Below are 14,342 nucleotides of genomic sequence, written 5' to 3' on the forward strand. Positions count from 1 at the left end.
ACAAGCTGTATAAATGAATAAAAATTAAAAAATTATACCGATGTTTATATTTTTTTTGCAAAAAAATATTTTTCAGAGATGTTCGGGAAAAAAACAGTATTTCGTCCAAATGTCCGGGATTTTTGCCGTGTTTATGCGGCGTCGGCAATTTAAGTGATGGCAGCCCTATTCATATCGTATGTTATGTTAACGGCCAAGAATAATAATAAATACATAAAATAGACTATTAGTTTATATTTAATAAACTGGTTTGGTACCTACTTGTTAGGCCGTATTTATAAAAATAAACCATTTACTTTCAAGTAAAAGGTAGAAGTAAAAGCTTTTGTTACAATTCGTATTCTTAATCTATACCTTTTCTTTGCAAGTAAGTGCTACGGATTAATAAGGTAAAAGTTACAGATTAGTCCCTACCGATTTCGACAAACTAGTTGAAATTTGAATTGTGCAATCAACATGTGCGTCGTGTTCCGTGACAGCTGTTTACATACATACATTCCTGAGTTACTTGTGCAGTGTTGAAAGTTAGCAAATCTAAAATGGTTCGTAAAATAACGCATAAATATTTTCATTTTCTGCTCAGAGGACACGGCTGCTCCACGTGTTTCAAGATTCATGCCAAGAAAGTGGTCCGTCAACCTCCACAAATCTAAATAACTCTTTAAAACTTGATTCTCGTGATGTACGTCTTGGTTTGTAGTATTTTCTTGTACTTAAATGCACCATAAGGTTAGAAGTGTTCAAAATGTGGTGTTACAGTCGAATGATGAGGATACCGTGGATAGAGAAGGTTGGAGATGAAGAGAAAGAATAGGAGAACAGGGGACTCAATGGAAGTAAATAAGAAATAGGCGAGATAGGTTGGTAGGACAGCTTCTCAGGAATGACTGTCTAGTCAGAGACATTTTAAAGGCAGAAGCAGGAGTTAGTATGGGTAGAGGTAGACCTAGATTGGATTACTGTTCGCAAATAGTTAAGGATGTGGGATGTTGTAGTTTTTAGGAAAATGCGAAGATTAGCTCAGGATGGGAAAGAGTGGAGGTGAATGTCCAAACAGTCTTAGGACCGAAGACCTTATAATTATGATGAAATGCATCATATCAGCCATAACAAGCACAACACTTTGACTGAGAAAAGTTGTTGCGAACCTAGATTCCTTTTTTTTTAGAAGCAAATCCTGTAGTTTTCGAGCAGATGCTTCTTTTTATAAATACAAACCCTCGAAGCAAAACCTTTTCCTGCGCTTTTTTTTACGCATGTACCTTGAAGGAAGCAACAATTTTTGGAAGCAAAAGGTAAGGTTTCTTTTTATAAATACCACATATTGTCAGGGGTACAACACAAAATGACATAGGGTACCTTTTATCTAGAAAAAAAATACTGTTCCCGGGGATAGCAAAATTAGTTTTATGTGATCGTCGATGATCATTGACACCTATTTAGGACATCAACGCGAGCTAAGCAGCGGGTAAAACCTAGCAATCTAATAATTATTTTCATCCTACAATGATGAATTAATCTTATTCATCGTATTGCAGTATAAATTCAAAAGCCGTTTTGATGTTTCACATAACGCTCACTTTTAGGGCTTTATTGATCTGATTATACCACAAATAGCGTTTTCCATACACGAACTATGTATTTATGGAAGAAACAAAAACTGAAAAAACTTCGTAAAACGATAGAACAAAGATATGCCATTTTGACACCACATCACAAACAGCCGTTTAATTAGTAAAGCAACGTGTAACCAGTACACATCAGCGATCGCACAATGCCGACGTTGAAATGTCGAATCGGTGACCCGGGAAAAAATTGATGACCATTTGGTCGCTTTTTGACGCAAGATCAGCCCTTACCGCTTCCGTGGTACATTCACAAAGGGGCTACAAAAAATGTTTCGGACAGGTCGTTTAAAATACATTTGTTGGGGGCCATTTGTTCAGTGCACTGACACGGATCATGTGCAATTTACATTTACCCTGAAAACAGCATCAAATAATGATAACGATTCGTTGATTTTTTTCTCGTTTATTACCTACATGAAATTGTTTGTTACGATATTATGAAATTTCATCGCATAAAATTTTATTTCAAAATGAAAATTTGTTTGCGATATTCTGCTCTTGTTTTGGACATAATATAGCACATACTGATTACATGAACACATATCACAATATACTCTTTTGATAACTAATGATGCAATCAGAGATGTTCCTCTCATAGTCATCAATGATACTAAAAATTATAAAAGGTTTGTTTGTGCGCTAAAGAAACAATCCTTGGAAGGTATAGAANTATATTGTATATTATATTCAAATTTATTTTATTGGAATACTATTCTTAAGTAATACTCATGATATTTTGTATTCCGTAAATATACCAATTTTGCATTGAAAATACCAGCTTTTTTGTCACAACAGTACCAGGTTTTCTAATTTACCTCTAACATCGCTGGAGATAATATCAAAATGGCGAAAAATGAAAATAGAGCTGTCATCAAGTACCTCTGTTTACAAAAAAGACTATCAAAGACATACACAGCGACTTAGTGGAAACAATGAGGGAATCGGCTTCTCCCTATTTCGTAGTTGCACACTGAGTTAAGGAGTTTAAGCGGGTCAGAACATCCACTAAAGGTAAACATCGCCCATCCGCGATCTTCATTGAAGATAACGAAATAAAAGTTGAAAGTGTTGTGTTAGCAGATAGAAGGGTGACCCCATCCCGCATGTATCTAATGTCACAAACATCTCTTATGAGAGCATTTAAAAAAAATCGAAGATATTGAGTTGGCAAATAGAAAGGTGACTATCAAGCATGTAGCTGAGGTCACAGAGATCTCTTAATGCACTCAAGGAATCTTTGCGAACGAATTGCATATAAAATAAATCTCTACGCATTGGGTACCGAGAATGTTAACCAAAGAGCAAAAGAAAACAAGAGAGGACATTTCCAGAATGAATATGAAGTTCCGAGCAGAAAATTTTTTGTTACGTTTCGTGACCATAGAAGAGACCTGGATCCACCATTTTTATCCTAAAACCAAACAACAATAGATGACTTGGAAGCAAGCCTCCTCACAGACTTCGAAGAAATTCAAAGTGTCAAGATCGGCGAGAAAATTTATGACATCCGGTTTTTGGGACACTGAAGGAATAATTTCGGTAGAATATTTGGAAAAGAGAGCCACTATTTCGGGCTCTTACTCTACACAGACTATCTATTTAAGAAACGGAATTTGAACTGCAGCGACACCCGCCCTGTTTGCAAAAAATGACTCCCAGTGTCTTTTAACTCTTTCCTTGGTTCAAAGAGCACCTCCAAAACAAAAAATTTTAAGATGACATCGAAGTGACGACCTCTATCGTAGCATTTTGGGAGGGTCAAAACAAATACCTTTTTTCTAAAGGAATCCTGGGTTTAGAAAAAACTGTATTGACTTGTTAGTACAGACCATGTGGAAATAATTTTTTTAACCGTATCTAATCATCGTGTTTTTTTTTTCATTATCATTTGGATCACCTCTCGTAAGTCTTTTTTTTCAATAGATCGAAAGTCCTCCAGAAAATTTTGTTACTTTTGAAGCTTTCGGTGCATTTTCTTAACAGCACTATCGTATTGCTATCGGTTCAAAAGTCAAACCCTATCAAAACTGACAAAATTTAGTAGCAAAAATAATAGGCGCCCCGAACCACACGTTTCTGTTTTGGACATCGATTTTGACTCAAAACACGATAACAATTGGAGTTTGGAGATCAGTGGCAGTCCACAGGAAAAATTGTCTACTTGATATCCTTAGCGGGCACAATAGTGATAAATCAGGTATGATCTTCCATATAATAATGTAAATTAAATAATTATAGTAAAACGTGTCTAAAGTCAGTAGCTACATAGGTNAGTGGTATAATGATCGGCTCATATAATTAATTGTGGTAATATAATTTATTACAGTGGTGCAATCATACAGACGACATGTACCTTTTAACGTTCAATATACTAATTCAACGTTATAGCATCAGTCATTAGAGTAGGTCAGTATGTCAGTGTAAAACAGTTGTTGTTATAATGATGTGAAATGATATTTATTTGCGGGCCTAAACCATATCGCCGCCTTAGAAAACGAAATCCTTGATTTCTTAGAAGACATTTACCCTCAAAATAGTACACGCGAAATAGAACGGAACGTTCACTTCTCTCATGCGACAATGTGACAAATTTTAGAGGAGCAGTTACTGCATCCTTATCATTTGCAACGAATGCAAACCTTTAACCGCTAGTGGTTTCGACAAACAAGTGTTGCAGAACTTAATTTTTTCCATAGGGTGTTGTTTACGGACGAATATTGCTTTTCATAATATAGTCACTATCGATGAGACGCAAATACGCATGTCGCGCATCATCCTTCACGACACTTAACANTATCACCGAAAAAACATTATACTTATATCGGGTTGTTCGGAAAGTCATTTCGTTTTTTTTTGTTGAAATGAAAGACAGTTTTCGTGTAATAAACAAATACTTTATTAAATTATATATTGACCGTTCTGGTCCAAAAAAAATACCTATTTTTGTCTTGCATTTAAATTGAGAAAAACATTTTGTCTTTTATTTAAAACACTTTTCCAAACGTAATCTCTATTCGTAAAATGCAAAATACATTTACGTCCTTAAAAGTTTTGCTAGTATCACCGAAAAAACATTATACTTATATCGGGTTGTTCGGAAAGTCATTTCGTTTTTTTTTGTTGAAATGAAAGACAGTTTTCGTGTAATAAACAAATACTTTATTAAATTATATATTGACCGTTCTGGTCCAACACCTTTTGCCATCTTTCTGGTAGTAGCATAATTCCACGCTCATAAAATTTTTGGTCTTTGCTGGCAAAAAACTGATCGAGGAGGTTTTTGACCTCCTCATTTGAGGTGAAGGTTTTACCGTCTAAAAAATTTTGGAGTGACCGGAACAAATAATAATCCGATGGTGCCAGGTCTGGAGAATATGGTGGGTGTAGCATTGTATCCCATTCAAGCTGTAAAAGCTTTTGGCGAGTGACCAAACTTGTGTGAGGTCTCGCGTTGTCTTGGTGAAACACTACACCTTTCCTGTTGATTAGTTCTGACCTTTTCTGTTGAAGTGCATCATTCAGTTTGTCCAGCTGATGACAGTAGACTTCCGAATTAATCGTTGTGTTATCCGGTAAAAGCTAAAAAAAAACGATTCCTTTAAAATCCCACCAAACAGACAGCATCACCTTTTTTTGGTGAATATCGGCTTTGGAAATGGTTTGAGCCGGTTCATCTTTTTTGCTCCATGACCTCTTGCGTTTGACGTTGTTGTATACAACCCATTTTTCGTCCCCAGTGATGATGCGCTTCAAAAACGGATCATTTTCGTGACGTTTGAGAAGCGAATCGCAGACGTCAATGCGGCGACACAGATTTCTCTCTGTGAGAACATGGGGAACCCATACATCGAGCTTCGAGGATAATCCCAGGCCTTTCAAGTGGTCATAAACTGTTGAATTTGATAAATTTAACCTCAATCCGATCTCACGTGTTGTTATTCGCCGGTTCACATCAACTAATGCCTTTATCGCGTCTTTATCAGCTTCAACCGGCCTTCCCGAACGTGGTGCATCTTCGACATCAAAATTGCCGGATCGAAATTTAGCGAACCAGTTCTGGCACTGGCGTACTGTCAACACACCTTCTCCATACACATCAGTCAATTTCTTTCTGGCTTGAACAGCATTTTTACCCTTTCTGTAGTAAAACAGTAAGATATGTCGAAAATGCTGCTTATCGCTCTCCATATTTAAAAGGGCACCAACCAAAAACTACTGCGTAGAATTAATTGGAATTTTTCACACACAAGCCTTGCTATATGAGCTCTCAAAGCATATAAAAATTATACGGCTTAAATGTGAAGTTGGGTGCAAAAGAATACAATTAAATCCTCTGTCGGGAAAAAACGAAATGACTTTCCGAACAACCCTATAAAATGATTAATGAAAGCTGTTCACATTGGCCATCGAAGGTATTAGAAGCTTAAAAAGGGAACATTCACACATTCCATGAATTCCTTCTAATTCTTTAACTGAAGAGAGCACAAAAAAATCTAAACTCCTTGGAAATGGATAATCTAAAATATTGGATCGATGTTGTTTTTTGGGTTCAATGTTGTGGACCATGGAATTTTGAAGTTCCAAATTGATATCAGCATCTTTCAAAATATCACTTACCATACCTTTAGCAAGGAACTACGGAATTCTATAAATTACGATAAAACAGCCCGCAAAACAATGTCGAATTGATATAGGCCAGATGTGTAAAACTGAAAACTACAAGATATTGTGGTGTAGGTACTAATGGAATGCGTATAATCCAAAATTCTTAGAGAACGTTTCCAAAAACTTCACTTATTAGATGAACTGAAAGCTAAAGAAAGTATGGATTCCATTTCTTTGTCTTATTACAATGTGTAAAAGATCAAAAACAAAATGGGGTTGTCAATGTTTGATATAAAATGATTGATGGTGATTTTACATCAATAAAATTATTTACAACCCTATTTTGGCTCTGATCTTTCACGGAAAACAAACTATTTTGGCATCAGTGTCCTTTTTCCAATTAAAACGGTGTCAAAGTCAAATAACGGAGCATATAGAAGAATTATTTGTTGCTGAACTGAAGGAATTATACCATAAGGATAGAAAAACTATATCACAATCACTTCCAACAGGAAAACATGACTCAAGCTCAATCTTCGCAGCTGGTGATATAGTGTAAATACCACTGCAAAAACTCCAATATTTAAAAAATGAGCAAATTCCTACAAGGTTTTCTTCAAAAATATTTTATACTGAAGTAAATGTAGAAAATTAAATAAGTACCTACTACAAAAAAGCATTTAGGTGAAAAAAGTATTTTGAATATACGTATTTTGCATTTAGCATTTAAAATATAAAAGAGAAATCTATTTTGTATTTTACATTTGAAATAACAAATCCAAAAAGTATTTGCATTTTGTATTTAAATGTTTTTAAGAAACCATTTTATACGTCTCTATTTTTCATCATGAAACAGCCTACCAAACAAGTAGGTATTTGTCTTGTTAGCAAAAAAAAACACTATTTAAGTTAGCACTAAACAACCAGTTACTGGTGTAAAAAAACAACTGACTGGCTTCCCGCTGCAAATGTTGCAGCTACATTAAACCATGTGTTTAAGAGTGAGGTGTAGTGGTTAAATCGTAGATTAGTACTCAGTAGGACATCGATTCGATTCCTGGTACACCTCTCCTGGTATATTCCTTCACTTAGGGAAATGTACACCGTGGGCGATGCGCACAAACGAATGTCTGTCCTAGTCGGAAGGGACAGCCGGAATATGGCAGGTGGTTTACCATCAGATGTTAATGCAATAACGCACTTATCTGCCGCCTGTTATTTTATCATTTGCAATATTAAATCGTTGCATTTTATTGTCCTACGTGTTTTTTTTTTTAAGTTAGACTAATGACGAAACATGTACATGCATGTGTGCATCATTAGGTACATCAAAAAATTTTTCATACATTATCGTAACTTGAACGCCTTAATTTGTGAAATGTAAAGCACTGTTATCTATTAAAGCTAGTTGTGTATTTCTAGTTTTTTTCCGCGTCATGTACCTTTCTCTAAGTGCACGAACTATACAATTTTTGCGTCGATTCTTTAGACAAATGCTGGAGCAATAACATTTCGTAGATAATATTCAATTATATCTGATTTCGTCCATCTCATTTGTCTCTCCTTAATCACTAATAACACATTCCTATTCTTATGATTGCCAAAAGAAGGCTGAAAATGTACTTCTGGTTTAGCACTTGCACAAGAACAGCGCGCTTATCATCAATAGTAATTTATGCTAATAAAACCATCATTGACTGTAACACATTTTCTTTCTCTGCTATTATCTGGTAAAACGTCAGAATTTCTGTTATTTTGCAGGCACAGACGATGAAGAAACGGACGATCAACAAAACCTGGACAATTCTTGTTCAAAGTCGGGTTCCACATCGAATAAAACTAGACGTAGGCGTACCGCATTCACAAGCGAACAGTTACTGGAATTGGAAAGGGAGTTTCATGCAAAAAAGTACCTTTCCCTTACTGAACGAAGTCAAATAGCTTCAGCTCTTCGACTGAGCGAGGTCCAGGTGAAGATCTGGTTCCAGAATAGGAGAGCCAAGTGGAAAAGGGTTAAGGCTGGGTTGGCAGCCGGGCCCCAACACGGCAAAAACGGGCAACAAAATAAAAATAAACTAGTGGTACCCATACCGGTGCATGTGAATAGGTTCGCTGTGAGAAGTCAGCATCAACAGTTGGAGCGGGCGTTAGGGGATTTGGCGGGACGGGTTTTGGCAAGCCAAGCCGCCCTTAGAGCGGGACTGGATTTGACGGGATATCCCGGGGGACACCCTCATCATTGAGAAGAGTTAGTACATGAACTGAACTGTGCTAGTGTGATAAAGACAACTGTAATGTACATACGTAAACGAGGTGTTACATTTTGAAAATTTTGGACAACGAAAAAGTGAAAACTAATTAANCCTACCGATTTCGACAAACTAGTTGAAATTTGAATTGTGCAATCAACATGTGCGTCGTGTTCCGTGACAGCTGTTTACATACATACATTCCTGAGTTACTTGTGCAGTGTTGAAAGTTAGCAAATCTAAAATGGTTCGTAAAATAACGCATAAATATTTTCATTTTCTGCTCAGAGGACACGGCTGCTCCACGTGTTTCAAGATTCATGCCAAGAAAGTGGTCCGTCAACCTCCACAAATCTAAATAACTCTTTAAAACTTGATTCTCGTGATGTACGTCTTGGTTTGTAGTATTTTCTTGTACTTAAATGCACCATAAGGTTAGAAGTGTTCAAAATGTGGTGTTACAGTCGAATGATGAGGATACCGTGGATAGAGAAGGTTGGAGATGAAGAGAAAGAATAGGAGAACAGGGGACTCAATGGAAGTAAATAAGAAATAGGCGAGATAGGTTGGTAGGACAGCTTCTCAGGAATGACTGTCTAGTCAGAGACATTTTAAAGGCAGAAGCAGGAGTTAGTATGGGTAGAGGTAGACCTAGATTGGATTACTGTTCGCAAATAGTTAAGGATGTGGGATGTTGTAGTTTTTAGGAAAATGCGAAGATTAGCTCAGGATGGGAAAGAGTGGAGGTGAATGTCCAAACAGTCTTAGGACCGAAGACCTTATAATTATGATGAAATGCATCATATCAGCCATAACAAGCACAACACTTTGACTGAGAAAAGTTGTTGCGAACCTAGATTCCTTTTTTTTTAGAAGCAAATCCTGTAGTTTTCGAGCAGATGCTTCTTTTTATAAATACAAACCCTCGAAGCAAAACCTTTTCCTGCGCTTTTTTTTATACATATACCTTACAGGAATTGCTTCAATTTTTGGAAAGAAAAATGCTTCTTTTTATAGATACCACATAATGCGAATAGCTTTGGTTGATAAATAATGTGACCTACTCGATTGACAGGCGGCCCGAACCGAATCAAATCGTTCATATTTTTTAATATCTTGTCAGTCGAACAAGCTGCTACATTGGCAAAAGTTCAACATCCACCTATGCACACTACTCTCAGTAGTATTACTACCTTTTTACCCCTTTTAAATGATGAAAAATGTCTGTAGGATTCTAATATTCTATTGTTAAAAAGGATTACGGCACGCATTAACTTCAACACAACAATGCAGTTTTGTAGAGCCTTTTTTTGTGTTTCATTCAACGACATAATGCTAAGCAAAATGGTCTAAACCTCTAGACGTCTAGATCTAGACCATGTCGCTCGGTAGTTTTGTAACGGTGAAATGTTGCTATATTATACACCATACGTCATCACTGCAGTTCTGTATAATAGGTCCTTTTGTTTCCCTATTGCCTATGTGTATGCAGATATTATTCAAAATCTTTTAGCCGGCCCTCGTCAGATAAAACCCAATATTTATTTCATTGCTTGTTTTGGCGTACTTGAACTTTCATGCACGTTAGTCGACATAAAACAGTCACTTGCTAAACCTACCGTGAAATTATTGAGTTTTCATTTACGCCACTACCATATCCAAAAAAGTATCAAAATTAGGGGGAATGTCAGTCATAACTAACTTATTGGAGAGATAACCAACGATGTTAGATATACCAATTTCTTGGTATATGTACTGGTTGTTCAAGTTTTGTACCATGTACCAAGCCACTACTGTCTTGGTATGCAAACATACCAGTCTGATTTTTAATATTTTAGCTATTTTTTTCTTTCATTGCTACTGTTTAACGGCCTTAAATCAAATTTTGCAGATATGTTTCGTACATTTAGTTATTTACCATTTTCCGTGAAACACTGCTTTCTTTAACAGTATAGCTCTCGATTCTCCTTAATGAAAATTTTGGTATGTATGATGGAATCGCCAGAAACGGTTAAAGATTTACTATATAAATTACCTATAGTCTATTTTCTCGGTATTATTTTAAAGAACACCCTGTATACTATTTATGGGGATTAGTCTAAATGTATCGGTTATTATTTGCACACATCATGTTAAAATCCGTTCGCCTTTTCTAAAGTCACGGCGCACCGTGGTGAATCAAGTGGGCGTGGAGAGTCAATTTGTCACCCCTGTTTGTGTCAGGGTTGACCAGGTGTATACCCTGTTTATATGCATCGCGCACAGCTGCTTCCCGATATAACGCGGATTGCCACGGGAAAATTTCGTTATAGTATTTACAGACAGCCGATGATTACAATTGGATTTCTAATACACTTAATATTCACTAAAAAAAAAAATAAGAGAACAAAACCTACATGTGGTCAACCTTTCTCGAAGGTTTTTGTTACTTTCGAAAAAAGAATTGCATTCGCTTTTCCAAAACTTTTTTCTTGATAATTATGAATAACTTTAAAGTTGTTCTTATTCATACCTATAGGGCTGCCATCCGTCCGGGATTCCCCGGATTTGTCCTAGTTTGAAGGGCGTCCGGCAGGGGTTTTTAAAAACTCAAACTTTTGTTGTCAGGGGAAATCCATTTTTTTTTATAGATAAGCGATGAATTCATTGACAATGCCAACGTAGAGAGAGTGTTTTCGCTAGTCACGCAGCAACAGACGAAAAAAAGAAACTCGCTAAGATAAGTATAATTTCAAGGACCTGAGTTGTTCCGACTTTTACAAATTCTTGTTGAAAAGAAAGATATTTTAGCGAAAATTGAAAAGACTGAAAAATATCAAAATAATTAAAAAAATTAATCCCGTTAAAATTAAAAGTTTGAGCAGTTAAGTACTTTTAATTTACAAATATCATAGGGATTTGGCTACCTAACTAGATGACTGAAAATATCATTGGCGTGGTTTATTTTAAAATTATAAAGTATTATAGTTAGTTAGTTATTAGTAGTATCATATAATAATTTGATAAATGTCAAAAGAAAGAGAGATGTTTTTATTTTTGTTGCGTATTTTTTCAGAGGTGTCAGGAGAAAAAAAAACATATTTCGCCGAAATGTCCGGGATTTTTGCCGTGTTTATCCGGCGTCGGCAATTTAGGTGATGGCGGCCCNACAAGCTGTATAAATGAATAAAAATTAAAAAATTATACCGATGTTTATATTTTTTTTGCAAAAAAATATTTTTCAGAGATGTTCGGGAAAAAAACAGTATTTCGTCCAAATGTCCGGGATTTTTGCCGTGTTTATGCGGCGTCGGCAATTTAAGTGATGGCAGCCCTATTCATATCGTATGTTATGTTAACGGCCAAGAATAATAATAAATACATAAAATAGACTATTAGTTTATATTTAATAAACTGGTTTGGTACCTACTTGTTAGGCCGTATTTATAAAAATAAACCATTTACTTTCAAGTAAAAGGTAGAAGTAAAAGCTTTTGTTACAATTCGTATTCTTAATCTATACCTTTTCTTTGCAAGTAAGTGCTACGGATTAATAAGGTAAAAGTTACAGATTAGTCCCTACCGATTTCGACAAACTAGTTGAAATTTGAATTGTGCAATCAACATGTGCGTCGTGTTCCGTGACAGCTGTTTACATACATACATTCCTGAGTTACTTGTGCAGTGTTGAAAGTTAGCAAATCTAAAATGGTTCGTAAAATAACGCATAAATATTTTCATTTTCTGCTCAGAGGACACGGCTGCTCCACGTGTTTCAAGATTCATGCCAAGAAAGTGGTCCGTCAACCTCCACAAATCTAAATAACTCTTTAAAACTTGATTCTCGTGATGTACGTCTTGGTTTGTAGTATTTTCTTGTACTTAAATGCACCATAAGGTTAGAAGTGTTCAAAATGTGGTGTTACAGTCGAATGATGAGGATACCGTGGATAGAGAAGGTTGGAGATGAAGAGAAAGAATAGGAGAACAGGGGACTCAATGGAAGTAAATAAGAAATAGGCGAGATAGGTTGGTAGGACAGCTTCTCAGGAATGACTGTCTAGTCAGAGACATTTTAAAGGCAGAAGCAGGAGTTAGTATGGGTAGAGGTAGACCTAGATTGGATTACTGTTCGCAAATAGTTAAGGATGTGGGATGTTGTAGTTTTTAGGAAAATGCGAAGATTAGCTCAGGATGGGAAAGAGTGGAGGTGAATGTCCAAACAGTCTTAGGACCGAAGACCTTATAATTATGATGAAATGCATCATATCAGCCATAACAAGCACAACACTTTGACTGAGAAAAGTTGTTGCGAACCTAGATTCCTTTTTTTTTAGAAGCAAATCCTGTAGTTTTCGAGCAGATGCTTCTTTTTATAAATACAAACCCTCGAAGCAAAACCTTTTCCTGCGCTTTTTTTTATACATATACCTTACAGGAATTGCTTCAATTTTTGGAAAGAAAAATGCTTCTTTTTATAGATACCACATAATGCGAATAGCTTTGGTTGATAAATAATGTGACCTACTCGATTGACAGGCGGCCCGAACCGAATCAAATCGTTCATATTTTTTAATATCTTGTCAGTCGAACAAGCTGCTACATTGGCAAAAGTTCAACATCCACCTATGCACACTACTCTCAGTAGTATTACTACCTTTTTACCCCTTTTAAATGATGAAAAATGTCTGTAGGATTCTAATATTCTATTGTTAAAAAGGATTACGGCACGCATTAACTTCAACACAACAATGCAGTTTTGTAGAGCCTTTTTTTGTGTTTCATTCAACGACATAATGCTAAGCAAAATGGTCTAAACCTCTAGACGTCTAGATCTAGACCATGTCGCTCGGTAGTTTTGTAACGGTGAAATGTTGCTATATTATACACCATACGTCATCACTGCAGTTCTGTATAATAGGTCCTTTTGTTTCCCTATTGCCTATGTGTATGCAGATATTATTCAAAATCTTTTAGCCGGCCCTCGTCAGATAAAACCCAATATTTATTTCATTGCTTGTTTTGGCGTACTTGAACTTTCATGCACGTTAGTCGACATAAAACAGTCACTTGCTAAACCTACCGTGAAATTATTGAAAGTTTGCATTTACGCCACTACCATACCCAAAAAAGTATCAAAAGTAAGGGGTATGTCAGTCATAACTAACTTATTGGAGAGATAACCAACGATGTTAGATATAGCAATTTCTTGGTATATCAACTGGTTTTTCAAGATTTGTACCACTACTGTCTGTCTTGGTATGCAAACATACCAAGTTCTGAATATTGACCAAATTAACTAAGTCTGCCATCTAGCGTAATTAATTATTTTTATTTCTTATTTCTCACTATTTTCAGATACTTTTAATTTGAAAGTGAAAATTTCAAATCCGATGAAAGATTATGGCACATGCACCGATGTGTTGTGCTTCTTTACCGTTCACATAATAGGTAAATTTCATAGTGATAGCTCAGTCGATAAGAACTGGAAAACTTCATAGACGGTTAATTTAAAAAGAGCTTGAAGGGTGTCATTTATTTTATCGTTGATTAATTATTTACTTATTGAATGGTACTATATTGTATATTATATCCAAATTTATTTTATTGGAAAACTATTCTTAAGTAACTAATATTCAGGATATTTTGTATTTTGTAAACATACCAATGTTGCATTGAAAATACCAGCTTTTTTGTTACAACAGTACCAGGTTTTCTGATTTACCTCAAATATCGCTGAAAACAACTGGGTTGATTTGAGAGCATCTTCTATTGCATAGGACCGCACTAAGCACGAATTTTGCGAAAATCGAATTCGAAAGGGTTCAAGTGTGAAAGATAACAAAATTCTAAGAGCGATATGTTCTTAGTTTTTTTATTA

General features: G+C 35.8%; 1 protein-coding gene across 1 annotated transcript in view; it reads left to right on the forward strand.

The window, feature by feature from the left end:
- Positions 1–8,589, forward strand: part of LOC108736445 (homeobox protein unplugged) — a 34,607-nt gene extending 26,018 nt beyond the window's left edge. Inside the window, exon 2 of the mRNA XM_018468887.2 lies at positions 7,995–8,589. Within this exon, the coding sequence (XP_018324389.1) occupies positions 7,995–8,476 (482 nt within the window). The 3' untranslated portion in view covers positions 8,477–8,589. The remainder of the gene's footprint in view (positions 1–7,994) is intronic.
- The last annotated feature ends 5,753 nt before the right edge of the window (positions 8,590–14,342 follow it).

The sequence above is a fragment of the Agrilus planipennis genome, unplaced genomic scaffold (assembly GCF_000699045.2).
Source record: "Agrilus planipennis isolate EAB-ADULT unplaced genomic scaffold, Apla_2.0 scaffold149, whole genome shotgun sequence".
NCBI lineage: Eukaryota > Metazoa > Arthropoda > Insecta > Coleoptera > Buprestidae > Agrilus > Agrilus planipennis.